At 36.5% G+C, this 27,702-nt stretch overlaps 1 protein-coding gene across 3 annotated transcripts; it reads right to left on the bottom strand.

The window, feature by feature from the left end:
* Positions 1-508: 508 nt before the first annotated feature.
* si:ch211-225b11.1 (uncharacterized protein LOC561694 homolog) lies at positions 509-27,498 on the bottom strand. Of its 3 annotated transcripts, none has more exons than XM_059336779.1 (13): positions 26,884-27,498; positions 24,283-24,417; positions 18,573-18,783; positions 17,831-17,963; positions 17,280-17,414; positions 15,568-15,671; positions 14,909-15,033; positions 11,016-11,128; positions 9,328-9,468; positions 9,120-9,219; positions 8,514-8,614; positions 7,611-7,778; positions 509-4,789 (listed from the first exon to the last, which is right to left on the bottom strand). In XM_059336779.1, the coding sequence occupies exons 1-13, from the start codon at positions 27,101-27,103 to the stop codon at positions 4,676-4,678; spliced, it is 1,800 nt and encodes a 599-aa protein (XP_059192762.1). In that variant the 5' UTR covers positions 27,104-27,498; the 3' UTR covers positions 509-4,675. The 3 variants fall into 3 exon arrangements, with proteins under 3 accessions (XP_059192762.1, XP_059192763.1, XP_059192764.1); XM_059336780.1 differs by lacking the exon at positions 26,884-27,498 and adding an exon at positions 22,281-22,400 and having other exon boundaries at positions 24,283-24,416; XM_059336781.1 differs by lacking the exons at positions 24,283-24,417; positions 26,884-27,498 and adding an exon at positions 22,281-24,127.
* Positions 27,499-27,702: the final 204 nt, after the last annotated feature.

Raw genomic sequence — 27,702 nt, 5'->3', positions numbered from 1 at the left:
CCGGATCTAAAGCGAGAACAATGCCTTATTACTTGTTAATTAATGGTTATTAAGGACCTTATTATAAAGCGTTACCAATTCTTTTTTTACATTTTTAAAAATTAGTTGAGCTACACCACAATATTTCACGTAACACCTGATAACGGCAGAAGTAATGGCCCCTGGGCACAGACACATAAAATGCTCGACCACTTCTCCTGCTTAGGAGTGAGACACCAAGACTTTATAGTTGTTTAGCTTCTTTTTGTTGTTTTTGTGTTTCTCTGTCATCATTTCACATCTCTCCATGGTTTTGTGTCTATTTATAGTCATTTCATGATTTTTTGTTGTCATTTTGAGTTTCTTCCTGGTTAGTATGTGTCACTTTGAGGGACATTTTACAAGTGAAGGCTAGGGGGGTCATGATTGGGCTAAGGCTTCAGTAATCCATCCAGCCAGAATATCTGGTTGGGAATCAGTGATTTTAGATGAAACTCATATTTGTTGAGTTATTCACTGACACCAGAGCAAAAATGAAGGCTTTTTATTTCACAAAATGTTAAGACACCATAAATCAACACAGAAGCACAGTAGACATAATAAAAAAAGGGAAAGAGAAATTAAACATAGTCACTGACATAAATATCATTATATTGATGAAGATATTTTTATTTATTTAACAAACGAACATAAAACATGAGAAAACACAATTCTGAGTCTTGAATAATAAAAAAAATTCTCACCTTAAAAATATATAGGGTTTTTTTTGCATAAAGTATGATCAGCATGTTCACTGCAGGAGCAACAGTCTAAAACTGTAACAGATAACATAACAGCATTCACCTATGAATTTTAATGTGCTTGGATAAGAAATCTGGTGACCAAAGAGACTCTGGAGGTTTTCATTCAGCCCAAAAATCCCATCAGCTGACTTCAATGACAGAGCGGATCATCTGAAACTAATCATGGAATCAGCAGGTGTGGTGTTTGGCTGAGATGAAAACCGACTGTCAGCACTTCGGAGCACATGTTATGTGCGCCCAACTCCTTTATTTCAAACAAGCCAGAGTTTGTCCTTTTCTATACAAGATTATTCAAAAGCATAATTCTGTAAATAGCTCATTACAATCTGCATTTAGTTTATGATAAAAGTCCAATTACTACAAAGTGTAAACAGTGACCTATTTCGTTGTAAAAGTGCTTCTAAATCATCTTTGCACATTTAAACAGCTGATACAATACGTGACATAACGTAAAATAATGCAGCTTACAACATATACATACATGAAACATTTTACAATAAAAGTTTTGGTTGTCAAATTCAATGTAGATTATCTAAAAATAAAACTTTTTCATGAAAGGCACAAGAGGCAGCTGCTCTATTATCCTTTCAACCAACATGAAACTGTTTCAATCTGGTGCAGGCACCTAAATTTGAAGTGCTCAGAGCATTTCACCCAAAACAAAATGTGGTAGTTGGAAGTTGGTACCAGCTGGAACCAGAAAAAGGAGGTTTGCCTTGACCCTGGTGGAAAAGGGTTATGCTTCTCATCTGGAATTTTAAAAAATGACTTTTTAAGTATCAGCTTAGTTTTTCTCTTTCAACCTACAGGCTAGTTTGTTACACGAATATGAAAACAAATACAAAACCAGAGGGACAACATTTCCACCTTGAAATTGTGAGTGATAAGGTTTAAAATGCACGCTTTGTTGTTGTCTTTTATAAAATCAGCTGTTTTGAGCATTTATTATCAGTGTCTGTTTCAGTACTTTGGATAAAAGGCACTCCTGAATCAGGGTTTGTTTGATAAGCTACAGAATAAGACAGAAAAGGCCAAGAGCACAATGTAGGGCACAACATTTTGAAAGTGTGACTTTTTCCCATTTACACATATCTCCTCTGGTCATTTCCAGTTGAGGTAGTTTGTCTACACAACATATTAACCCAAAGCTTACACTTTAACACTTTTCAGCTTTTCAATCTGGTACAATCTCACTTTAAATTCATCTTTGAGACGGGAGGTCAATCATTACAAAAAACACACGAGAACAATCCTAAAGTTAAATCTTGAGTTAAAATAAACCATGTTTCCACCAAAGTGAACTTTTTGGCTTCCCTCGCTGTTAAGAAGTGTGAGACAGAACAGTCAGTGATTAACTGCAGGTTTTGGGTCAATACAATATGGAACACTGAATACAGAGCTACCAGATTACCAGATAAGTGTCGCCCTCCTCAGGATTATCTGCCCTCATTAGCCCAATTCAGCTTTATGGAAGCAGATCAAAGGCACCACTTATAATCTGTAAAACTCTTGTGAGTTGTCTGCTCCGTACCTAAGAATAATGTAAAAAACACTGCAGAAGAAAAATTAACGCATTCCTCAGCCTGAAAAGATCAGATAAAATCCCAGCACTGATTCAGTACACATCAGTACAATAGTAACCTGCTGGATCTCATCCATCACAAGTATGTCTCTCTGATGCTTTGCAGCAAATTGCATTGAACAAAAAAAAGTGCATTTGAAATAAATCCATAATTAAAATCTGTGTCTATTTTGAACAAACTGGTTTGTCTGGTGGTTTTTCATTCTATGTTAAGGATGTTCAGGCACTAGAAAGTTAGTCACTATCATCTGCATCTCCTCTATCCAGGCTGAGACACAAGCTGTGTCCCAGTCCAGAGGCTGGATCCTCTCTAGACACACATTAACGGACCACCTCCACCTGGTCAATGAGGCCGTCTCACCTTTCAGAGGTGAGAACTAATCATGCATTCAGGCGGTTCAGGTTAATCCTGAAGTCAAACATTTTTAAGTTTGTACGTCAAATGACAGAAACATAAAAAAAGAAAAGAAAAACAGTGAAACTGGAACAAGTTTCGTAGCACTTGGGTTCAGATCGTTCAGTTTCATAAGACAGACAACTATGTAGCAAACAGCGTTAAAGAGTAACAGTATATATCCATTTAACTTTCTGTTATGTTGTGGGATTAACAACACACACAGGGTGCTATCAGGGACAAAAGGGGAGTTCAGAGGTTATGTATAGATCACACATTGCAGTGTTTGTTTTTTGGGGGCTGATCACCAAAACAGGAAAAACAGCAAATATTTAAATCTCCCAACTTTACAAATAGATTGGGATTGTCTGAACGCTATACAACTTTTTTATGAGTTTAAAGGCCACAAAGATAACCGGTTGTGGTCACAAACATTTAGTCCAAAGAAGGCTGCATTTCAAGTAGACAGGCCTCTTCAGCCCCTCTGTGATTTTGGAGAAAAGAGGCCTTAAAGAATTCAGTTTGTAGACGTATGTAGCTAAAAGGTTAATAAGCCTCTGAATGCCTCAATCATGGATGCGTAACACACTCTTATTTACACATTGCAAGAGAAAACACCACTACATACACCAGACATTTTCTTTTCTGATTAATAAAGAGAAGGGAAGTGAATAGTAATTTAAATTATAATCTCAATCAGTCAGATTTTTCCTTGTTAAACAAGGGTTAATTATAAAAAAAAATAAATATTAGGTGGAATGACCACATTTTCACTCATACCTTAACTAAATTAAATTCACTTTTAGTCGGTGGGCAAAATCTTAGATTTTCATTATACACTTTGTACAATATAATACAAAGTGTTTTTCCATTCAGCTTGTGTGTTTAAAGGGACAGTTCACCCCAGAGTCAAAAATAAGAAAACATACTAGACATGTATTTAACATATTTGCAGATTAGAATATTATCTATAAACTATGATTGTTGTGAAAATGAAAATATTGTTTAACTATGAAGCCTCAGTAAAAAAAAAAAAGAAAAGTAAAAAAACATTTATAACATGATAGTTTAAATTAATGAATCTGAAAACATTTTAGCTAAAATCTTGTATAAATACATACATGTATAGATGCACGCTTCCCTCTGTGCACTGATACGGTTGGCAGATGTAGTTTTGTAGAAAAAAGTAACATGAAACTGCTTGTGGTGCAAAAGTACGACAGCTTGTGAGCAACTAGATCTACTATAATCAAGAGATGGCAGACATTTCTAATTTTGCAACTCAAAACAAAAATAATCTACGTAGAATGATAAATAGGTAAGAGGAGAAATATGGGTAACGCTTTATAATAGGGTCCTTAATAACCATTAATTAACAAGTAATAAGGCATTGTTCTCGCTTTAGATCCTGTAGTTGCAAAAAGCATAGTTAACTTATAATAGATGAGCAATAAAGTATATTTTATTATCAATAAGCAAACAAAATAAGATTAATAAAGGCATGGCAAAGGCATAATGGGTGTTTGTAATGCCATTATTAACACTTTTATAAGCTTATAAACACACAATAATGTTAATAAGCATCTTGTAAGGACTTACAAGGGCCTTATTACTTGTTAATTAATGGTTATTACAAGGACCTTAATATAAAGCGTTACCGAAATATGTATTTTTAATTTTGGGAGGAACTGTCCCTTTACTACAAATACACAGTAGGCTGAACATACAGTAAAAATGATTTCCTTTGGTAGAACAAATAGGATTAAATTATAATTTTATAATAGAAACAATGATTGCGTATCTCTGTGTAAATACGGATCATTCCATCATTAAACAGTACCCCTCATTGAAAACCCTGTCACAGGGTCTCATATGTACAGTAGAGACACAAAGACATGGCTTTGTCTGTATTCCTGGTCATGCGGCCGAAGTAAACAAGGTTTCAGACGCCGGGTTGTCTAGGTTTTGCTTTTCTGGCAGTGGATCCTCAGCATCCAGGTCTATTGTAGAAACCATAGCTGTTTTAACTCTCTGAGGGTTAGAGAAGGAAATCATTTAGAAACAAAGAAACATTTTAGAAGAACGTGTTCAAGCAGGTCTGGTCCGCTCAGTCACAAAGAGAAAAAAGCGAATCAGCAATAGAGACTTACATCTCCTGATGGATCTTTTAGTCACACTACTGTCATGACTGTCATGTGTATCATTGTAAAAAGCTTTTAAAAACCCACATGTACAGACTGGCATTTGTGCAATAATTCTAATGTTTTTATGTATATTTAAATTTTTGGTTCTATTATTTTATCTACTGCTTGTTCACTGTTTTGATGATTTTCTCTTATTTTTATTTTAACTGTTTTGTTTTGTAATTGCCTAAATTATATTGTATTTTGTAAAGTACGTTGTAAGCCTGGTTTTGAAAGGTGCTATAGAAATAAATATTATATAATAATTATATAAATGACTGTATGGAAGACAAGTATTGGATGAATGTCATGAAGGTTTCATTCATGGTGTGAGGAAGATGAAGCCTACTGACTAGATTTTTTCCTTAGTTATTAAATAAATAAAGGCGAAAAAGTAGTTGGACCTGACAAACTGGCATTTGTGCAATAATTCTAATGTTTTTACGCATATTTTAATTTCTGTTTCTATTATTTTATCTACTGCTTGTTCACTGTTTTGATGATTTTCTCTTGTTTTTGTTTTAACTGTTTTGTTTTGTAATTGCCTAAATTATATTGTATTTTGTAAAGTACCTTGTAAGCCTGGTTTTGAAAGGTGCTATAGAAATAAATATTATATAATAATTCTATAAATGACTGTATGGAAGACAAGTACTGGATGAATGTCATGAAGGTTTCATTCATGGTGTGAGGAAGATGAAGCCTACTGACTAGATTTTTTCCTTAGTTATTAAATAAATAAAGGCGAAAAAGTAGTTGGACCTGACAAACATTGCCACCCTGCCAGGAAAACTCCACAACTACTTCTTCATTCCTTTTTTTGAATGACTCATCCATACTGCAGACAAAGGAAACCTTCATGGAAAAACAGATGTCAAGGTGCCATCTCTCATCGAAACCTATGATTCTACCGTTGCTTTTCATTTCCAATATGTCAACTGTTCTTTGTTGTGTTAATCCGTTCGTGCCACGCAATGAATTAACTTCTGTCTTGTCACTTCTCACACGTTTCTCCATTTTCACTTTCACTAAATTTAAGAAAATACTTTAGTGGTTTCTTGTAGTGTCACTATGACGTTGGCATTTTTGTTTGTTTGATAGTGTCTTGACAACTACTGGACAGATTGTCATGAAACTGGTTACACAAATTTACGTCCCGCTCATTGAACTGTTGTAACTTTGATGTTCTTCTGACTTTTCCTGTAGCATCACTACCACGACAAAACTGTGTTCAATCTTTTGGTTTCCGACCAAATACCTGCACAATTATGACATTCACATGAGCCTCAGCTATATATATTGTTGGGAGGGTAACTTTTAAAACATATTACACTTCAGATTACTGAACGCATGCCCCCAAAAATAATTTATTTTTCTTAGAAATTTGGTTTCAATTGGTTGTCTGATGTTTAATGTCTTAATTGATAGCTGTGACTGAACATGATAAAAATGCTCCGTCTACCGATCAATAATGCCGAAACTCTGGCTCCAAATGCATGAAATGGTAGTTGGAATATTTTGGCTTAATTATTGTACAGTGGCAGGAAGTGGAGCCATGTTTATATATATATAAATATATATCCATAGCCTATGGAACAGCCAGCAGATCCACTAGCAGTGTTGGTGGATTGCCATGAAGGTTTCATTCAGGATGAAGCCTACTGACTTTAGGTTTTTTCTTTAGTTATTAAATAAATAAAGGCGAAAATAGTTGGACATGACAAACATTGCCACCCTGCCAGGAAAACTCCACAACTATTTCTTCATTACTTTTCTTAAATGACTCATCCGTACTGCGACAGACAAAGGAAACCTTCTCTCATCGAACAAGATTCTACTGCTGTGTTAATCTGTTCACAACACGCAATGAATTAACTTCTGTCTTGTCACGTCTCACACGTCTCTTCATTTTCACTCTCACTAAATTTAAGAAAATACTTTAATGGTTGCCACTATGACTGTTGAGAATTTATTTGACTGAATAAAAGAATAAATAAGTCAATACAGGTTAAAATATAAGTTAACAGTAATATTATTAAAAACAGTTCATGTGTGTCATATGTGATTAGAAAGAGACATTTAATTTCATTGATTTGGAGTTACATTAAAAAGACTTCATTTCCCTAGATGCTCTAGGAGCAGACGTAACGTACGTGATTACGTCAGAGTTTTGTTTTGTTAGGAAGAAATGTGGAGTCACGGCATGAACGCACACGCTGTATGTTTTTTGCTCTTCTTTATTTTTCACTAAAGATCGTCTGATCATGAAAGGAAAGGTCTCGCTTCATTATTTTTAGTCAAGAAGTATTTTCTGCTACAATGACATTGTCATTTTTGTTTGTTTGTTTTATAGTGAAATGTCTTGACAACTACTGGACGGATTGTCATGAAATTGGGTACACACATTTACGTCCCCCTCATGTTGAACTGTTATAACTTTGATGATCTTCTGACTTTTCCTGTAGCATCACCACCACAACAAAACTGTGTTCAATCTTTTGGTTTCTAACCAAATGCCTGCACAATTATGACATTGGCTACAGCCTGTGGAACAGCCCAGCAGATCCACTAGCATGGCATCAAAATTAAGTCTTAGGATGGTAGAGAAGCATCTGGAGAGCTACACACATGCTTCATTCATTGATCTGAATAATGACTCTTGTACTCACCTGAAGAAGTGAGCCTTTGTTTCTATAGATCTCATGAATGGCTCCAAGCGGGATCCACACAATGGAGACCAGCGAGACCCACCAGCCAAGCCCTTCAGCCCACACGGGGTATTTGTACTCCCCATAGCGAGCAGGAGTGTACTGGACGATGCTGGAGATCAGGATACACTATGAAGAGAAAGGGATGGTCTTAAAACTATGTTAAATATCCATTATTATTATTATTATTATTATTATTATCATTATTATTAATAATAACCCTTTATCAGGCAAAGAACTATATTTGGTAACTTCAGGTAATATTTCGAGAAAAAAGTAGCAAATTTACTAGATTAAAGTGGCAAATCTACAAGAAAAAAGTCACAGATTTAAGAGATTTAAAGTGGCAAATCTGTGCCAAAAAAGTCGCAGATTTACGAAAAAAAAGTGGGAAAAAAAGCAACTTTTTTTCTCGCAGATTCTCCACTTTAAATCTCATAAATCTACGCATTTTTTTCTCGTATATTTGCCACTTTAATCTCGTAAACTTTTTTCTCAAAATATTATTTTAGTATGTTTTTTTTACACATTCTGGCAGTATGTAATATCCTCCAATATTCTCTAGGGTTGAAATTTGGAATTTGCAAGTATTTCAATGTGTGCCCTATTAAGGGTTAAAGTGGTGAATCTGGGAGAAAAAAGTTTCGTTTTTCCCACTTTTTTCTCGTAAATCTGCGACTTTTTTCGTGCAGATTTGCCACTTTAAATCTCTTAAATCTGCAACCTTTTTTCTTGTAGATTTGCCACTTTAATCTAGTAAATTTGCAACCTTTTTCTCAAAATATTACCTGAAGTTACCAAATATAGTTCTTTGCCTGATAAAGGGTTTATAAGATTGCAAAGATAATCCTGTTGAATCCTCACCAGAACCAACAGAGGACAGAGCAGCATCCAACAGAGACGAAAGTAGATGTTTGGATTTTTTCCTTGCATCCTCTTGACCATTAGGCAGATACGTGGGACACCTGATGGAAAAAGACAAGAATTGGAAATTGAGATTACCGCTGACACAGATTTCGGTAACGCTTTATATTAAGGTCCTTGTAATAACCATTAATTAACAAGTAATAAGGCCCTTGTAAGTCCTTACAAGATGCTTATTAACATTATTGTGTGTTTATAAGCTTATATAAGTGTTAATAATGGCATTACAAACACCCATTATGCTTTTGCCATGCCTTTATTAATCTTATTTTGTTTGCTTATTGATATTAAAATATACTTTATTGCTCATCTATTATAAGTTAACTATAAGTTAACTATGCTTTTTGCAACGACCGGATCTAAAGCGAGAACAATGCCTTATTACTTGTTAATTAATGGTTATTAAAGACCTTATTACAAAGCGCTACCCAGATTTCCTTCTATTATGGATCAGAAGATTTTCATTATTCAGTTAATAGTCAACCAGCTACAGCAAATCCTGGCGGCTTAGAAGTCTAAAACCAAATACAGCTATGTGGAGCTTACCAAAGATCCAGCAGACAGCGACCACTTCAAAGAAAGCCAGGAACACGAGGGAGACCACAGCGGTGTAGTGGTCCATCAGCTGAAACACGTAGATACCTCCCTGTGCAGGAAGGATAAGAGAGTGAAGAAACAACAACAAACAATGTTTACCACAAGCTACAAAATATCCTCAGATATGTTTCTGAGTTCTGCTGTTACATTACTGTACCTTGGTAATGTGAGGGATCCCCAGGACAAAACAAAGGACGCACACAGCCAGGGCCAGCAGTTCTTCTCTTTTCAGGTAACGCAGAACTTGGGGGCCAAACTCATCTTTTATGAATGTTATAGCCACCTCAACTGTGGCAAACTGTGGCACACAGAAAACACATCATGTGTTTTAAAGGGAAAGACACTACAGATAAACAGGGTTATTTTATTATGTTATATTACCATGAAACTTGCCTAGTTTGTTTTTTACATTAAGACAATATTTTTTTTTTTGCATTAGAAGTTTTCTGAAAAGATTTGTTTATATATGCAAATTAGGTGTAAGCTCATTAAATATGCACTAATTTGCAGGAATCTAAACATTGGATAAAGCAAATTAAAAAATTATTATTTTACTTTGTTGATGTATTACAGTTTTTACAGAAAGAATCTCTGATCTCCTTTTAATTCAGAAAATACCATCAAAGTCTTTAAAAAATAAAATGGAAAAATTGTCATGTTTCTGGTAACAAAATATTATATAAAGCAGGATATGAATGATATGTAGACAAACCCCCTCTGTAAAAACCTGGCAGAGAGCATGACAAAAAACTCATTTTGAGAAAACTGTTTTTTTTTAGGAACAAAAATAACCCGGGGCATGTTTAATTATCCAATTTCAGAAACTAAAAAATCCCAATAAACATTGTTTATATTTCATTATTAACTCCATTACTAACCATTTCAATCAATATTTAGTGCAATGGTGTTCTTTACCTCTCACAGATCAGGTTTAATGAGGACAATTCACTTGTTTTTCATAAATGTATATTATAACTTTTTTAACATACATTGGAAAGACCTACATATAAAATACAATGGTTTTACATGGCATTGATTCCTTTTAAATTTTATTTTACATTTTTAAATGTTTTTTTAAAATGAAATAATACTTATTCTATAACTATTCTTTTAGCTTTTTAAACTTTGTAATGTGTCAATTTGACCCGCAACATAAGAGGAGGGTTAAAGACAGTACTGTGATGATGAGGTTTAGACGTGCGCTGTACTACAAGTTGCGATAAAACTTGGAAAGAAAATTTTTAGTTCATTAAGGAGAAATCTACAAAATATAGTAAAATATACACCTAAATGTTTTTGGTTTTTTTTTCAGTATTCTGAAGACATGTAATATGAGAAAAATAGTCTAAAACTTCAAAATTGACCAGTGAGTTAAAGAATGTATTCTAATGTGTAAAAAGTGTCTTCCTCTTTATCAGCTACATTAGTCATATCTGAGAGTTTGGGAATAAAGGAATAAAATAGTTAATGTAGCTGTAAAAATACAGGGGAAAGAACAAAATACATTCCTGACTACAGTAATTCTAGTATACATTTGTAAATTATGCTGGGTACAGTCTGACGATAAGTTTGAAAACAGCATCACTTTTTGACCCACATAAAATCTACTAAATTGTAAGTGAGTAATCATTTCCACGTCCAGTCCAAAAGATGGAAACAGTTAGGTAAACAGTAACAGAAAAATGGTCGGCCTCAATCATACAGTCTATGGCCTCAATGTGTACAGTGTTGGAAAGCAACTTCTGTAATTGTTTTGACTACATTAGTTGAGTAAGGAAAACATTTTTTCCCCGCCACAAACTAACGTCAGCTCATTGTGTTTATACGAGTGTTGGAGATGTTTACCTGGCTGTCCAGGCCCAGACACAGCAGCATGAAGAAGAACAGTGGGGCCCACAGCTGATGGACGGGCATGGTGGAAAGGACTTCAGGGTACACGACAAACACCAAACCAGGACCTGAAAGGCGTTGTTAGCACTTTAAGATACACATTTACTCAAATGTAGGCAAATCCAGCTGCTCACTGCCAGGAATTACACTTTGGTTTGTGTCATAGACTGTATATAAATAAGGTTTGTGTACACTGCAAAAAAGCCAACTTGTATTTTTCGGCCTAAAACAGTGATTTAAGTTGGTAAAACTTGGAAATATAAATTATTGACATTTAGGGCAATAATGCAAGTTCGCACAACAAATGAAGCCAGTTGTCTGCTCAAAACACGTTGGTGAGTTGTTGTTACTTATATCTTTAAGTTGGGGTTCACAACAAGGGACAATAGTTCTGCTAACTCTTATTTCTTTGTTGTGAAATGCTGTTATTAGCGAAAGCTAGCGGCTAACTGATGCTAGCGGCTAACTGATGCTAGCGGCGCTGCTTGTTACAGCTCCAAGAGTAGCCATTAGCGCATCAATGCTAACTCAAAATTGTGGTTGCAACTTACAGTTGAGTTGACACAAATCTGAATTCAGAGTTGAGCAGACTCAAAACAAAACTTAAAAATATTTAGTTTAATTGTTCAACTTAAAATGTTATCGAAGTTTGTTGCCTTGAAATTTTGAGTTCAACCAACTTTTCTTTTTTTGCAGTGTATGTCTTAAACAAATGAGATATAACGTGCCGATAGCAGCTTTTGCTTTATTGCAATATACTCAGAACTTAGAGGGAGAAAATTACCTCCAACACGGAAAACCGAAAAGGAAAGGATATTCAGCTCAGAATTCCAGATCAGACACAGACATAAACACACAGCATCATGGCGGCACTCACAGTGAACCATAAGAAGATTAACCGTTTCATGAAACTTGACTTTATGTCGTGAGATATGTAATGACCTGCTGTATGTTTAGCTGCCCTTTCATTTCATTTTTGTCACTGTGTTTTATTGGATTTTTCATGTATACAAAATACAGCAGGAATTACATAATTAGTAGAGAAAAAAATTAAATGGAAAAAGCTGGCAGACACAAAAAAACACCAGTTCACAGAGAATTTCATAAACTATTCTGTTGATTTTAACTTGATAGGAGTCTTTTGCAAGCATGTAGTGCTCACGTCTCTTTTAAGAGGGTTCCTGCTAATCCTAAAATTTAAGATCATACATTTTCTAAAAGGTTGTATTTATAAATGTAGTAGGTGTTAAATTTTGAGCTAATGCCTGGTTACAATGAGAATTTTCTCTTTACAGGATTCACTAGTTGTTGAGCTCAGGGACATGCCATACAAGCATCAATTTGCTGCAGGTGTCCATGATTTTCTGAGCAGATTCACAGATCGGGACTGACTGACTGACTCGGAATAATTATCAACTTGCAATAGATAAGTTACGTTTGGACGGAGCCATGCTAGTTGTTACCCGCTGTTTCCATGCTAAGCTACGCTAAGCTAACCAGGTGCTGGCTTCAACTGTAGATATTTACAGTACAAAATGAATTTCCACAAACTATTTCTTAAAAGCCCAACTGCTGCTGTACATTCAAAGAAGTTGCAGTTTAAGTGTGTTTAGTCGAAACAAACTGAACAAAATGCCACAAGAGGTCAATATATGTTGAGTTTAACTGCCAACTACCAACTAGCTCTACCAACTGAGCCACAGTTGGTAGAGCTTTCGTCCCTGACCATGGCAGCTACATGTCAAAGTATCCTTGAGCAAGACACTGAACCCAAAATTGCTCCCGATGCTGCATTCATCGGTGTGTGAATGAATTCCCAATGGTGGCAGGTGGCACCAGTGTGCCCTGGTAGCCTCGACCACTAGTATGTGTGAATGGGTGAATGAGCGTAGTGTGTAGTGTAAAGCGCTTTGGATAAAAGCGCAATATAAATGCACCCCATTTACCCATTTACCATAAATGTTTCGTAATGATGTTTATGATCTGCCGAGAAGAGTAAACTGAAGCCTGAAGCCAAACGTGTAACCGTTGGCCTGAACCTTTTCAACCAGCTTAATCCGTTAAAAACCACAGTATGACATTTGATTTGTCGTCACACCCACGGTTTTTATTTTATTTTTATTTGTTTTCAATTCCTGTCTGAACAGGCTCCTGGGATGTTGCACAGAAAGGTCATTTAGGCTTGGCTCCAGACATGAGCCCCTTAAAGAGCACCATGGGATACTATTCCATGGAAAGACGAAACCAAACAATACTTTGTGGAGCTCTATGCTTAATAAAGAATGAATGACGGCTACTGGAGGAAGATTGAGTACAGGTTAGGTTCACCTTGTAAATAATCTATCCAGATAATTTTATCTGAGCACTCTTTGCAACACAGTTTGAAAACATTTTAAACAATTCAATCAGGTGTAAGGTGTTGTATTAAATTATTGGGATACAAAAAAAGCCAACGATGTCTACACACTCATATGCAACATTACTCTCGAATGATCAGCAAACCATGTTTTCGGGAAGGTCAGATCACAAGGTAGTGGTCATTTGGTGCCATCAGAGCTGATAATGATACATCACCTCATACGATCCTTACATGGCCCAGGGGCGGAACACAAGTTGTCTCTGTTTTTAATAATGCATTACTTACCTGACAAAGCTCCTGCTCTCGTGTTATTTGAGCATGCTTTTTTGTTTTTTTATTTTTTTATTCTTGTAACCCGAAACCCTCTTATCTCTCACAGCAGATCCAGACACCTGGCAGGCATCTTTAGTTAAGCCTTCAAGCATTCACACCAAGACAGGTGTTGCAGAGCAAACGCCAGCGCTACCATTCAATTAAATGTGGCTAGTGCAATTAAGCTGCAGCTGTAGCCTAAAAAGCCAAGTTTGTTTCCGAACCAAACTGCTGCTGTTTCTTTATCAATCAAAACCACTTGTGGAAGCTTTGTATTTGCCATTTATAATGAGCTAACGCCATACCATAACCACTAAATGATCACACAAAACCAGAGCTATTGAAAGGAGTGACGAGAAGACAGCAGGGGCTTAGTGGGCACTGCAGCGGTGTGTCAACTCGCTGTCGGACAGAAGAGAGAGCAGGAAGTGCAGCTGGTACCTGTATGTTGATACTGAGGAAAATTTGAAACTTTGAAACTGTTCAAAGTATCAAGATTTTTGACAACAATATTGCCCATTTATCTGATTTCACAGACAGGAAATTGAGTAAAAGGTCCAGGTTCAGGGTTCAACACATTCTTCTTCTTCTTCTTCATTCTTTCTTCCTTCTTCTTCCTTCTTCCCTCTTCCTTCTGCCTTCTTCTTCCTTCTTCCTTCTTCCTTGTTCTTGCTTTTCCCTTCTTCCTTCTGCCTTCTCCTTCCTTCTCTTCCCTTCTTCCTTCTTTCTCCTTCCTTCTCCCTTCTTTCTCCTTCCTTCTCTTCCCTTCTTCCTTCTTTCTCCTTCCTTCTCTTCCCTTCTTCCTTCTTTCTCCTTCCTTCTTCCTTCTTTCTCCTTCCTTCTTCTATATTGTTGTTGAGTACAGTGAACTTAATTCGTAAAGTCAGTGCTGCTTTGAGAATTTGTAGACCTCTACTAAATATCCCTTATTGACCTGTACCCTTCAAATATTCAAAGTGGACGTGCACTTCTTGATATCCGTGTCTTGACTTTCCATGGAAAGAACAAAAAAAACTCTCCCACGAGAATGAAAACAAAAACAGAGTCTGGGATCTATTTGCACGTGCTTCTCTATTTCTGGAACATTCTGACATCATTTTAAACAACACATCCAGTCCAAAATAAAACAGAGCTTTGAGACTGTGATGCCATGTTTCTGTCCAGGCTTGATGCTTACCGTCTGTAGCGATGTTGTCCACTGGGAGGTTATGTATGTGAGCCATGTAGCCAATAGCTGAGAAGATCACAAAGCCAGCCAGGATACTAGTGAACGAGTTGGTAAATGACACAATTAACGCATCCCTGAGAGAGTGAGAGGAGATAAAATATACTATGTTAGTACAGTAAGAGCATCCCAGAAACTGAGGAAAACACAGATACTAGATTATAAGGCATCGGACAGCTGTTTTAAGTTTGTGTACTGGATCAAAAAGTCCCAACAGACATGACTGCAGAAATTGGAACAAATATCTGGCAGGTAAATAATTTAGGCCAGATAACGGTTTCTGATGTATTTTCTGAAGGCCTCCTGTACTGTGATAAAACACCCTTCTTGTTCTGAATTAAAGTAGTAATTCTTAATTTCCTGTCAAACTTTCTCTCTGTACTGCCACATGGCTGGTTTTGGGTCTAGCAGAGTTCATTTCAGGTCACTACAGGATGGGAGTAACCTCTCTAGAGAGAGAGCAGCCGAGGCTTGTAGCCAAACAAAATTCACAGCAAATGTAGAAACCATAAACATTTGCTCCTCTGCTGCTGTGAGACAGCTACAACAAGTAGCAGTTGATTTTGATCAGATATTCATAGTCAAAGACAGTGCAGGTATAAAATATTTACCTGAGAATGTTGTTGTTGAACTTGTTGTAACTAGCCATTGAAATCATGGAGCCAAATGCTATTCCAATGGAGTTAAACACCTGAGCAGCTGCATGAACCCAAACCTATGATGGAGACAGAACATGAGAATTAACATCCACCTTCAAAAATCTTCTCAAAACTCACCTTTTCAGAACTGCTTTTAATGTGTGACCATTGTTGTTGATTTTTATTGTTTGATTTTATCTTTAACTGCATTTTAGCTGTTTTAACTGTAAAGCTTCTTTGTTTACCCTGAAAAGCGCTCTATAAATAAAATGTATTATCATTATAAGTATTATTATTAGTATTATTATTATTATTAGTATTATTATTATTATTAACGGTAATGTTTCTTTAATTTAAAGATTTTAAAAAAATAATAATAATTTTAAAAGGCCCCAGCAAACTATTTCTAACTCGGTGATGGGCCATCCAAAAACAAAACTTTTTTTTTCCCAAGTGTGTTTGTTTTGAACTTCAACTTTTTAAAATGTGCTTGATTGCATATTTAGTAATAATTATTTAATGTTAGAGAAACACCTAAGATCTGACCTCATGCTTTAAACATCTGCAAGTTATTTTTCAATGCACAGAATCACTTCTGTTTACATTTACAGTACTACACCAAGGTATGGCAAATGTCCTTGTTGCTTAGAGTTCCAGTTGTAGCCAGACCAGACGGTTCAGAGGAGCATGGCCTCCTACAAATGACGTCCCCTACATTGTCAATTATCATTGATTATTGATTATTATTAAAATAATGGCCAAAGTCATTTTTTTCAGGGGTTTTTTTTTTTGGCGATTTTACCAGTGGCGGCCAGCTTCATGAGGAGCTGATTTAGGGGAAAAAAAAAAAAAGTCAGAAAATGACTTAGGCCATTATTTTTAGGAAGGTGACGTTATTATGTTTCAAGGGAAATGTATTTTCTCCCGCATTATGTTTGCATTTCTAATTAGAGGTTGTGGTGAATGGATGGGTCAGACTACACAGGACTTTAATCCAGGAAAAAGCTTTTCACGTCCCGTGAGAAACCAAATGTCAACTTTCATTTATTAACGTCACAAAACAAACAAACGTACTCGTTTTAACCCAAACCATGATCTTTTACTAATTATAATCAAGTATGTTTCCTAACCACTGTGACCGTTTCAAAACCACATGTTTAAACTGTAGTTTTGTTTGAAATCACAGCTGTAACCAAATGTTTAAAACAGTGACTGCAATCTGAGAGAAACTCCTCAAAATGTAGTTGAGAATGCAGTTTAATTGCATGTGAATGTAATTTTAGGAGACAGGTTCGACCCAAAAGAATGATAAAGCTCTTGCTCTCAAACTAGTTTTAGTTTTTGTCTTAAATATTTATTTTTGGCCAAAATGTTTAAAGCCAAAATGTTCACTTTTTAAGATTTCTTGCTGCAATGACCTCTTCCCTCTTGCAGTTCTGGCTTTTGCTAAGTTTGAGCAAACACAAGATGAACAATTGCTCTCTAAGAAAGAGAGCCTTCAATCTATAAAAAGAATTATATTTGCATTAAATATTTGCTCTCTGGCCTATACAGATAAATAATAAGTGTGATACTGTACGATAACGAAGTTGTTTTCAAACGTCTAATGCGTGCAACCAAAGTCTAATCTTAAGTCTTTTGGGTTAGCCTACTTCTTTTTTACTCATTCATTAACAGAGTCTCACCTTAACTTCAAACAGTTTGGCCCAGACAGGTGTCACAAAGTAGAGGATACCATCCTTGGCTCCAGGAAGCTGCACATTATTAATGAGCAGGGCAAACAGGATGAAGTACGGAAACACGGCGGTGAAATACACAACCTGCGTGACACAAGCAGACAGAAGCAGAAATTGATCAATGTGTGGTTTTGTTGCAATGGTTGAACTAGTGTGGCCTGTTTTCAGTACAACAGCGAATGTGATTTGCATCTCGCTTTTGCATGTCTCTATAAAAACTGTTTAAAACTTTCATGTAGGTAGGATTTCAAAATGTCAGTCTCTTCTTGGTTTAATTCAATCACCTGATTCTGACCAAACATGTTTACAGAACAGACTATTACCCTGTAATCAGCACAGAAACACTTTGGCTATAAACATCCTTGTCTTTATCTCTGAAATTGCAAAATTACCAACGTTGACTATGACAAAATTTCAAAGGATTAAAGGTTTTCAAACATTTAAGTTTAAGAATAGGATCAGCACAATATTGAGCACAATGTCTCAACACATCTCCTGACCTTGCCGGTGGATTTGACTCCTTTAAATATGCATAAATACACGATGACCCAGGCAACGATGAGATAGCCAAAGAGCTGCCAGCGAAGGCCACCAAGTTCTTCAATGCCACTGGTTTTCTGCAGAAGTCTGTGACTGGAACAAAGGAAAAAGAAGTGTGAACATGCAAATAGCAGTAAGAAATATAATAAGCTATTCTTTATCAAGAGTTTAAGAAACACTCAGCCAATCTGCTTTATTGGGATGATAAAGAGATGTGGCTGTTTTCTTGCTGAAACTGAGCTAAGCAAGCTTGAACTTAAACTACAGGCCAATGTTATATGTGAAGATTATAAGATAGCAATTGTTATTAGACAGACTGTCTGAGTTTAATCAGTTTTGCCATTTTCCATGGTTTTCTTGACAATAACCAAAATCATTATCAAGAAAACCATGGAAAATGGCTAGATATCAGCTCTTAAATTAAACTCAGATGAGCTATTTTTGTTATTATCATTATATTTGTCCAAACAAATGTACCAAATTTAGTTGTACCAGGCATTAAAATGAACAAGAAATTGAAGAAAACCATGGTCTCAAAAAAATGTCCCTGACTGTATAGAGTGTATTTCTGCACAGTAATGCAGGGTGTGTTCACTTGTGTGTAAAAAAGGATCAGTTAAATTCATAGGTTGAATTTCCCCATTGTGTGATTGATACAGTAATTCATCTTAATCTTAAAATTAATGAATGAACGTTTCTCACTCAAAGAACTGTTGGCTGGCAGACTGCAGGTGGGTGGCATTGCCAGGAAAACCACTGGAACAGTTTTCGGCAGCATTCCAGGTGTTGTTGCATGAATTCCAGGGCAGGGTGGATCCGAACGAGTTGAAGAAATAGTAAAGTGCCCAGCTCATGAGCACATTGTAGTACGTGGAGAACACGAAGGAGATAACAACTGTAGCCAGACCAACACCTGCAGAGTGACACGTGGGAGGAAGGACACAAAGTGAGACACGACTCTGCAGAACGCTCTCTGGGGAAGAAGTTGTACACTTTACGTCTTAAAACTGTCATCTCATACTCCATAGTCTGCTGTGAAGTGTCAATTATTTGGGCCCAGGCTTTAAATTATGGGTTATTATTATTGTCTATATCTCGCTTAAAGATAGACAACAGAGAGGAGCTGCTATCACATTAAAGGGACAGTTCATATTTATTTGAGTTGTATGAGGCACTTATCCATAGTGAGTGTATTAACTACAGTAGATGGCGGTCAGCACGCTCCCAGTTTGGAGAAGCAGCTAAGTAATGTACAGTTGTGGATGGAGGCAGCAACAAAACAGATTTTAGCAACTAAAAAAGGCCCACCTTAAAAAAGAAATCAGATACTGAAGCCTTTATCTCAGCTCACTTTAAAGCCACCAGACTCCATTGACAAAAACAGTAATTTTACCTTGCGGAAAACAGTAGTTGTTTGTCCAACACTGCCACGGATGGTCAGTTTGTTTGTGTTATTGTGAGACTTTGGTGTTTTAAAGGGTTACACTGTAACAGATTGCTGTAAGAAAACAGCCAGTAACATACTGTTTTCCATTAAAAAGGTATTATACTGTAGAAAACAATGCATTCTGGGCAATATTTGTGGGTAGCTTGCCGTTTACCATAAAATATTATATATATATATATATATAGTATATGGTATATTAAAAATTCTGAGGTTACAGTGAAGACACTGCTTAATTCGTAGTAATTGGCTTTCAGACAGTAATATGCTCTATTTACAAAAGATGACTGCATGTATATTGCAACAATATTGCAACTAGCATCTGTGTTTTATGCTACTGTAAAAATCAATGAAAGGCAAGATTTTACTGTAATTCAGTATGTGGTTTTATCACAGTAACATACTGTAAAGTAGATAACAATTAACAGTAGAATGCTGGCAACCCTGCTGCCAGTATTTTACTGTTAATTTACAAGACAACTGTTTACAGTGTAGTTCAGATTCACCAAAGTCATACAATAATACAGCAGCCATAGAACAGCAACTCCTGTGTTCTGCAAAGGAAAATTACTATTTTTGACAATGGAGTCTGGTGGAGCATAGGTATTGGCTTCAGGTCCCCATTGCTTAAACTTAAACAGGGCTGTGTGGTGGCAAGGTAAAGGGGTATAAATATTCTAGATATCGCATAGCTTTAGACTGATATTGACTTTTTGGGTGGGCCTTTTTTAAGCGACTAAGGCGACCCGCAACACAACAGTACATTGTTTTGCTTCCACGTCGGTAACCTCGCCTGCTTCTTTAAACTGAGGGCTTGCCAACTGCCATGAACTATAGGTAATCCACTGATTATGGATAAGTACCTGAAACAAACCCCACTTCAATACATCCAAATTCTCCCTTTAATCTCTGGTCAAGGTGACTAAGATAAGTTTAAGCAAACTCGGCCACGGATAAAAGGCATTCCTGGAGCGATGGATTAGAAATTCCACAGTGTCATTCTGGCCTGTGTATACAACAGCCTCTTGACTAAATGGGTAAAAGTGAGATCAAAGTCCTCCAACAGATGTAAATTATTCAGTATTTTAGCACCTGTGGTTGCTGTGTATCAGATTTCAGTTTGGGGTGTGTGTCTGTGTGTACCATAGGTGTGTTTCTATTTTTTTCACCTGTCTCCTCCTCAGAGAATTCAGAGCAATGACTACGCAAAAAAAAATTGGACTCTAGGGCAGGTAGAGGTTCATTATTTTGCTTGGAAACATGTCAGTAGGGTGTTGACAGACAGGACTTAACCTGAAACTGCCTACGAAGTATTTTCTATAAGACATTTATCATATACTATGGAAAAACACCACTACTGTTACTCCTACCTAACACAATTCTGATATCAATACTTCTAATTGGAAAAAATTCACTGACTTGCTAAGAGTTAGATGAGAAGATCGATACGAAAGATTCAAGTGGCTGCAAGTTAGTTTATTTTGCACAAAGACTGTAAACAGTTGAAAGCTCACCTAAAAAATACTCTGCCGACTAGCATTTTAAAAGCTCACTGATTTACATTTTGTGTCTTAAATCCATAGACAAAGATAAATGTAAAAAACATTTTCCGTTTTCCGACATTAGATTAGTCAGCATTATGAATATGATTTGGATTGAAATATTAAAGATAATGTTAAACAGATCATGATGCTGGGATATTGTTGCACAAAGCAACCGACACAGACTCAAAGGGGAGCCATTGTTTTAATAAGACAAGACATTGCCATTAAATAGATTTTTTAATGTTTAAATATAAGTAAACAAAATGTTAAAAATGTGTTTTTTCCGAAATATTTTATCCAAATTAAATTGTATTTTTTTTTTTTTAAATACTAAACAGAGAAATAATAATTTAATTAAAACAAATTAATACTATTTCTGCTAGTAAAATGTTATTATGAAGGTAATGAAACATATTTTTTAAATTGTAAAAATGTGTTAAACACCCCTTACTCCCACCTTCACCTGGTGATCAGATTGTCTCTGCAACCTCAAGTAACCACGATTGGAAGACATGAAAACAGAAACACTTGTCCAGAACCTAACCCATGCAATGGCAAATGTTCGTTTTTATACTTTCTTTTTTATAGAGCCACACTTGTTTGCTGTTTCCGGCCTTAATGCAAGTCTAAGTGCCACTGATATTCTCATCCAACTCTCAACAAGAAAGCTACAAGTGCATTTCCGATGACTATTCATGATTAAATTCTACTACTGTTCCCACTCTTGATCGTTCCCATCATGCTATCGTTGCTATCTCGTAGAAATATTTTTCCACTGTTGACAACGCTGACAGTATTTCCCGAAAATATTTTTTCTACTCTGTCGACTGGAATGCCACGCTCCACCGGATCCACTGTCACTAGCTGGTAAAGTGGAAGGAGAGGTGGCTGAAAAACAGCTCAGTGTTATCATAATGACAGAAGCAAAGGAAACCCCTCCTGAGCTCCAGGATCAGCTAGAACCACTTTGCATGGTCCACGTTAAGCACTCGTTCCTTTGTTTGGCCTGTTTGTCTTTTCACCCTACACATGTAGCTTACACGGCTGGCTGCTCCACTGGTACACCAGACACACCGAGAGTGGTGAAGTCATTTTAACCTGCCAAAACATATCAGTCTGCCGGATCAAAAAACAAGTCAGAGCTACCCTCCTCTGCCTCTGCTTTATTAGTTCATTACCCTCTCATGCCTCACCTGTCCACTAGATGCCCTCATAGGGACGGATATCAACCAAGTAATGGCAGAACAATTGAACTAATCATACATGTGATTAAGCGTAGTGCAGTGAATTAGACACAAGCATATTTGTTGATTTGTGATGGATATTTGTGGGCATCTAAATCAGGGATCACAGGTACATCACAGCAAACTGCAGTGAGTTGCACAGGGAAATCATTCAAAAGAACATACAGAGAAAAACTACCTGCTTTTGGCCCTTGTTTAGCACAGAGCATTAACCAGGAAGAAATGAGCGATAAATCAAGTGAAGGACCCAAACGTTTTGACCGGGTAGATAATCTCTGTCTTTAAGGAGATAAGAAAACTATGGAGAAAAATTTGAAGTTAGAACAGGACAGACAGCATTTTCAATCACACCTATTAGTACTGATTGTTGATGGTTGGGCTCTTGTTTGCCAGGTGACCGCAAGGACAGCACTTCACTCGTCCTGTCTGATTTGCAACAACCATATTTCACTTCATTTTCGCTCAGATGAATCAAATTTATTGATATTCAGCTCATAGTTCAGGTGATTTCATGATTTATTTCTTACTGAGGAGATTTGATTAAAATTTCAAGATAAAGACACAGTGATTATCGCAGTGATTGCAATGTTCACTTGACAAGTTCCCATCCATCAACATGAGAAAACATCTCATTTATCAGACAGAAAAGGGCAGATTTCATTTAAAAAAGAAAACAGAAAAACTCATGTTTGGTCTGGATGTGGACCCAGATCTGCACCAAATAGACAGACAGATAAGAATGGGGCACATGTGTAATATCAACTTTTCCAAATTTCAGTGAAATCTGGTTTTGTTTCCAAACAAATAGACACACAATCAGTATCAAAACATGCCCAGAAAAACAAAACTGAAATACCACATCACTTAAAAAATGCACATATCATGTACACTTTAACTGAGACATATATTAGGGGTGTCATGATGCCTATCCTGAATCAAAGATCGGTTAAAATTAGGTCTTAAATTTCAATTTCCAAATTAAAAAGCAATTTTTTGCACTTGATGATTTTTAACCCTTTTGTTTTTTTATCACTCAAAAAAAAATTAAAATTAAAGATGTCAGGGCATTAAATCAATGATCTGTTGATCTCATTGGCATAGATGTGAGTACTGCAAAAAAAATTTAATCTTAAAATCAAATTGTGAAAAATGCCTCAAATGCATGCCAATGAATGGTCTTCCTTTGTTTTGGAATGTGACCATGGTATAAGCTGCTTAATGCCTTTAGAGCTGTCCATAATCAGGAATTAATAGACTCTGCAGACGCCTTATCGGGGCATTAACCCTTCAAGCAATGTTCAGCAACTTTAACCAAGACTTAACTTTCCTGCTCCTTTGTCTGAAAACCATGTGTTGATAGAAGCGCAACTAACAGTAACTATGGCAACTATACACATCATGTTAATCGATGTAAATTTACTATATTAAATCATAATGACTGCAAGTATCATGACATCACTACAATCTACTACCTGTTTTCTCATTTCCCAATCTCTTTGGCTGTATATTTGTATTACTCACTCACCCACTCATTACCCCATAAACTAACTCTGTTGACACAACACTTGTTGACAGCTGTTACATTGATGCATAACCTGCTCTGATCTTTTATTTTCACTTTTTGTTGCACATATTGAAAACATATAGAGGTGTCCCATGAAATGACCTGGATTATTGGATAGGACCATGTTGTTATTATACCATTTATAAATTGGATGTCTTGTCCCCTCCAGGAATAGTCTATTTCATGTGAAGCTCTTTGTTTACATACTGTGTTGATCAACTGTGATTTCTGGAACTGATGGTTAATAATTCACGTTTCGGGGGGGAAGTACTTTGTTCAACAATGGATAGCAGTTAGATTTTTATGGTAACAACTACACAAAGAAAATAAAATTGACACATTTTTCAAGGTTTACTTTCTCTGGTAGAAATGTTGTGATCTTTTTGCCGTTCTGCTTGATAAAATCAGAGATGCAGGAACAATCTGATCTTATCTCTGCTGGGCATGTGCCAAATGGTGCAAACATGGTTCCCTACCAAAAAAGAAAAAAAATGTCTTTTTGTATGACTGCCCCCCCCCCCCCCCCCCCCCCCCCCCCCCCCCAAAAAAAGGAAATGAATTTAAATTAATCAGATGTTCATCTGATCAGGACCCTTTGGCCTGGAGAGTCACTCACCTTTCAACAAGGGACAGATTTTGGCGATAGCATGCACTGGCCCTAAACGTGTGTACTGTCCGATAGAAAACTCCATGAAGAGCAGAGGAATGCCACACAGGAGCAACATGGTGAAATAAGGAACCATGAAGGCACCTGAATAGGAAGAGCAGAAAAGAACAATAGATAACACTTACTGGGGCCTCCTAAATATGTTGAGCCTGTTTAACAGTGACTCATCACATACCTGTGCGGCCGCATGTCATTGTTGCATAAAGCATTGCTACTGTAAAGTATAACAGGATACTACTGATGTTATTATTGGTTTAAAATAGGGATGCACTGATATTGATGTCAGATCGATACTGATTCAAATAGCTCATATCAGGTGTTGTGACGTCAGAACCTCTATTCAAGTCAAATCTATGTTTATGTACTATCTACATTATATGATGGACTTTTAATTCCGGTTCAAGCTTTAACCAATTTGTTGCTGCATTTTAAAGGTTTACATTTGTAAACTTTGTACAATCCCCATTCCAAAAGAAGTTGTGAAGCTGTAAAAAACAGAATGTAATGATTTGCAAATCCTTTGTGATCGATATTAAGTTAAAAACAGTGCAAAGACAGGCTTTCTAAAGCTCAACTTGTAAACTTTTGGGGTTTTGTTTTTTGTTAATGCATAGAACCATTGTTTTTATTTACCTTTTACACAGCGTCCCAACTTTAATTTACGTTAATTTTAAAGATTCTTTTACCGAGTTACTGGTGCGTAGCAATTGAGTACATTTATATCTATAAGTATTATTTAAATTTAAATCTGTTTATAATTGTATGTAAATTACCTTTTATAATATGTTGCTTTTGCACATTGTCTCAAGGATTTCATTGTTTTAGCTTATGTAAAGCACTTTGAATTGCCTTTTTGCTGAAATGTGCTGTAAATAAACTTTCCTTCCCTTGTATTTAAGCGTTGTATTTTGTCGTACGAAGTTAGGAAAACAATGTTTCACTGAAGCCTGATGTTGTCTTAGACATAAAATAATAATCCCAACTACTTCCACACAGTGAGGCATATAAACATCTTATTAATCAAACACTGGTATTGGATTGTTACTAATTACTGGTGGATCCCCAGAGCCAAGATATCAGTATCAGGACTGAAACATTCAGATCAGTGCATCCCTTTTTTTTTTTTTTTAAATGTCTTAATTCTTAACAAACCTGTTCCTGCTGAACAAATATGTCTTTAAAGAGTGATGTATTAATGAAGAACAAATCAAATAAACTGTCTATTCTTTCAAATAAAATCACTCATATCATTAATAAATGACTTATTTTTTAGATACTGTTGGCTTATTGGTTAACACACAAACTTTACAAATAAACCACAAGGTTTATGTCAATTCGGAGTTTCCCTTTAACAGCTACACAGATGCTGCGCTGAATTGTGCTGAGTCATTCTTGGCTACAACACGGATGATGTTTTTAAATGCTCGGCAAGACAAGAGTTACATTGTGAAATGTGTTGCCATCGGGATTATTAATACAGTTACAGTTCGGCATTTTAGACATTAACTGAAAAGAACCTCCATGTAATATATGTAGGAATGTGGTTGTAGTAGTTTTAAACAGGCTCTACAGGCAGAAAAACAATTCCCCTAATAAGTGCTGGAATAGACTCCAGCTTCCTAAAAAAACGAATACTGTGGTAAACAGGAGGGATGGTTGGGTGGAAAAAATGAATATAAATGTAATTAACTGTATGAAACATAACCATTCAATAAGCACGTGTGCTTTCATTTTAATTTCAAAATAAAAGTCTGTTGGAGATGGACTTGCGAGGCAGCACCACTACTGATAACTCTTTCCTCATAGTCTATACAGGTTCCGTTGTTGTGACTCTGGTTATGAGTGAGGTTTCCATGTAACTCATAGCCTATCAGTTGTTCTGCACATGACTGTTCTTTTGTCTACAGAGGGTTAGACGAAGCTTGAAGAAGAACACGTTGAAAAAGGCAGACAGAATAGGAAGAAACATTGATTTAATGACATTTTTTGACATATTATTCATAAATTACTATGTTATTTAATATGCACTCAGTGGCCACTTTATAAGATACACCTGTACGATCTAATGCAATGTGATACAAACAGCTTCGCAATAAATTCTCCATCTATGAGGTTTTTAATATAGGGATACAGTGATATATAAATCTCCTTAACATTGGTATCGACTGATATTCACCCTGTTGACTGTAATCTGACAAATAAAATGACATTCACAGCTGCTGAGGTTTAATTTACCCAGAATTTTAATGGGTTAATCCCTCCCTCCACAGTTTTTGGTGACATATAGTGAGTACATATAGTTTATTACTGAGGTCATAAAGTGGTGTTGTTGTGTATGTAACATACACCACATGAGGAATCAGAATATTAGAAACAGATTTGAATTTTGGTGGCTACAAACAGCAACACCCTCAAAAGCCCATACAAAATTGAGATCTATTTCATTGACTAAATTTGTAGGCTATAATATTTGTTTATCTTGTGCTGCAGGTCATTTTACAGAGGAGGATGATAACAGCCAACATCCTTGACCTCTTCAGCCAGTCTTACCTCCGCCGCTGCTGTAGCACAGGTAGGGGAACCTCCAGACATTGCCGAGTCCCACCGCGTAGCCCACCGACGCCAGGATGAACTCCAGCCGCCCACTCCATGTGGGTCTCCGCGCCTCTGCATCCGCATTCTTCTCGGCGACCACTTTGAGATCTAAGGGTTTCAGAGCATAATCTGTCTCATCAACGAGTATCTTTGAATTTTCTAAACCGCCCTCCATCGTGGCTTTTGATTCTGGTGGGAGTAAAATGACGTTTTTTTTTAAAACACAATGAACGGTGCAGCGATACACTGTATCATAGAACCGGAGAATAACAAACCCCGTTAAATTTAGACTGAACCAATTGCAACGATTCCGTTGAATGAGCCCCGATGAGTAAATAATGAGAAGGTCAGAAAGTCTCTATGGTGGTCTACTCAGACCGACAATTAACTGCCTGAACGCGTGTTACTTAATAACGATTCACGGTTTTTTAATGAAAGCCTATAATTTGCGCCATAGACCGTTACGGATAGACTACAACACAAAGACCGGCGACATGCACGTGCAAAGTCCACCGCGTTTGTTCCCATTCAGTAAGTCAGTCTTGTGTAAGTGTATATGTATGTCCCTTTCCATCACCGCTGCTGCACCGGCGTCCACTGTCCACTCAGTTTAAGGCACGCCTCCTTTCAAAATAAAAGCCTCGTAGATGAAGGCCCTGTTATTCAACTTACCTGAACAGATGTTGGAGCAAGCATGGTGGAACACAGTCTATGGGTGAAATATGTTCCGCCCCACCCAACCCCCCGGCCCCCCATAATATATATATATATATA

Source organism: Centropristis striata, chromosome 7 (assembly GCF_030273125.1).
Source record: "Centropristis striata isolate RG_2023a ecotype Rhode Island chromosome 7, C.striata_1.0, whole genome shotgun sequence".
NCBI classification, from domain to species: domain Eukaryota; kingdom Metazoa; phylum Chordata; class Actinopteri; order Perciformes; family Serranidae; genus Centropristis; species Centropristis striata.
This window is presented reverse-complemented; position numbering and strand designations above follow the sequence as displayed.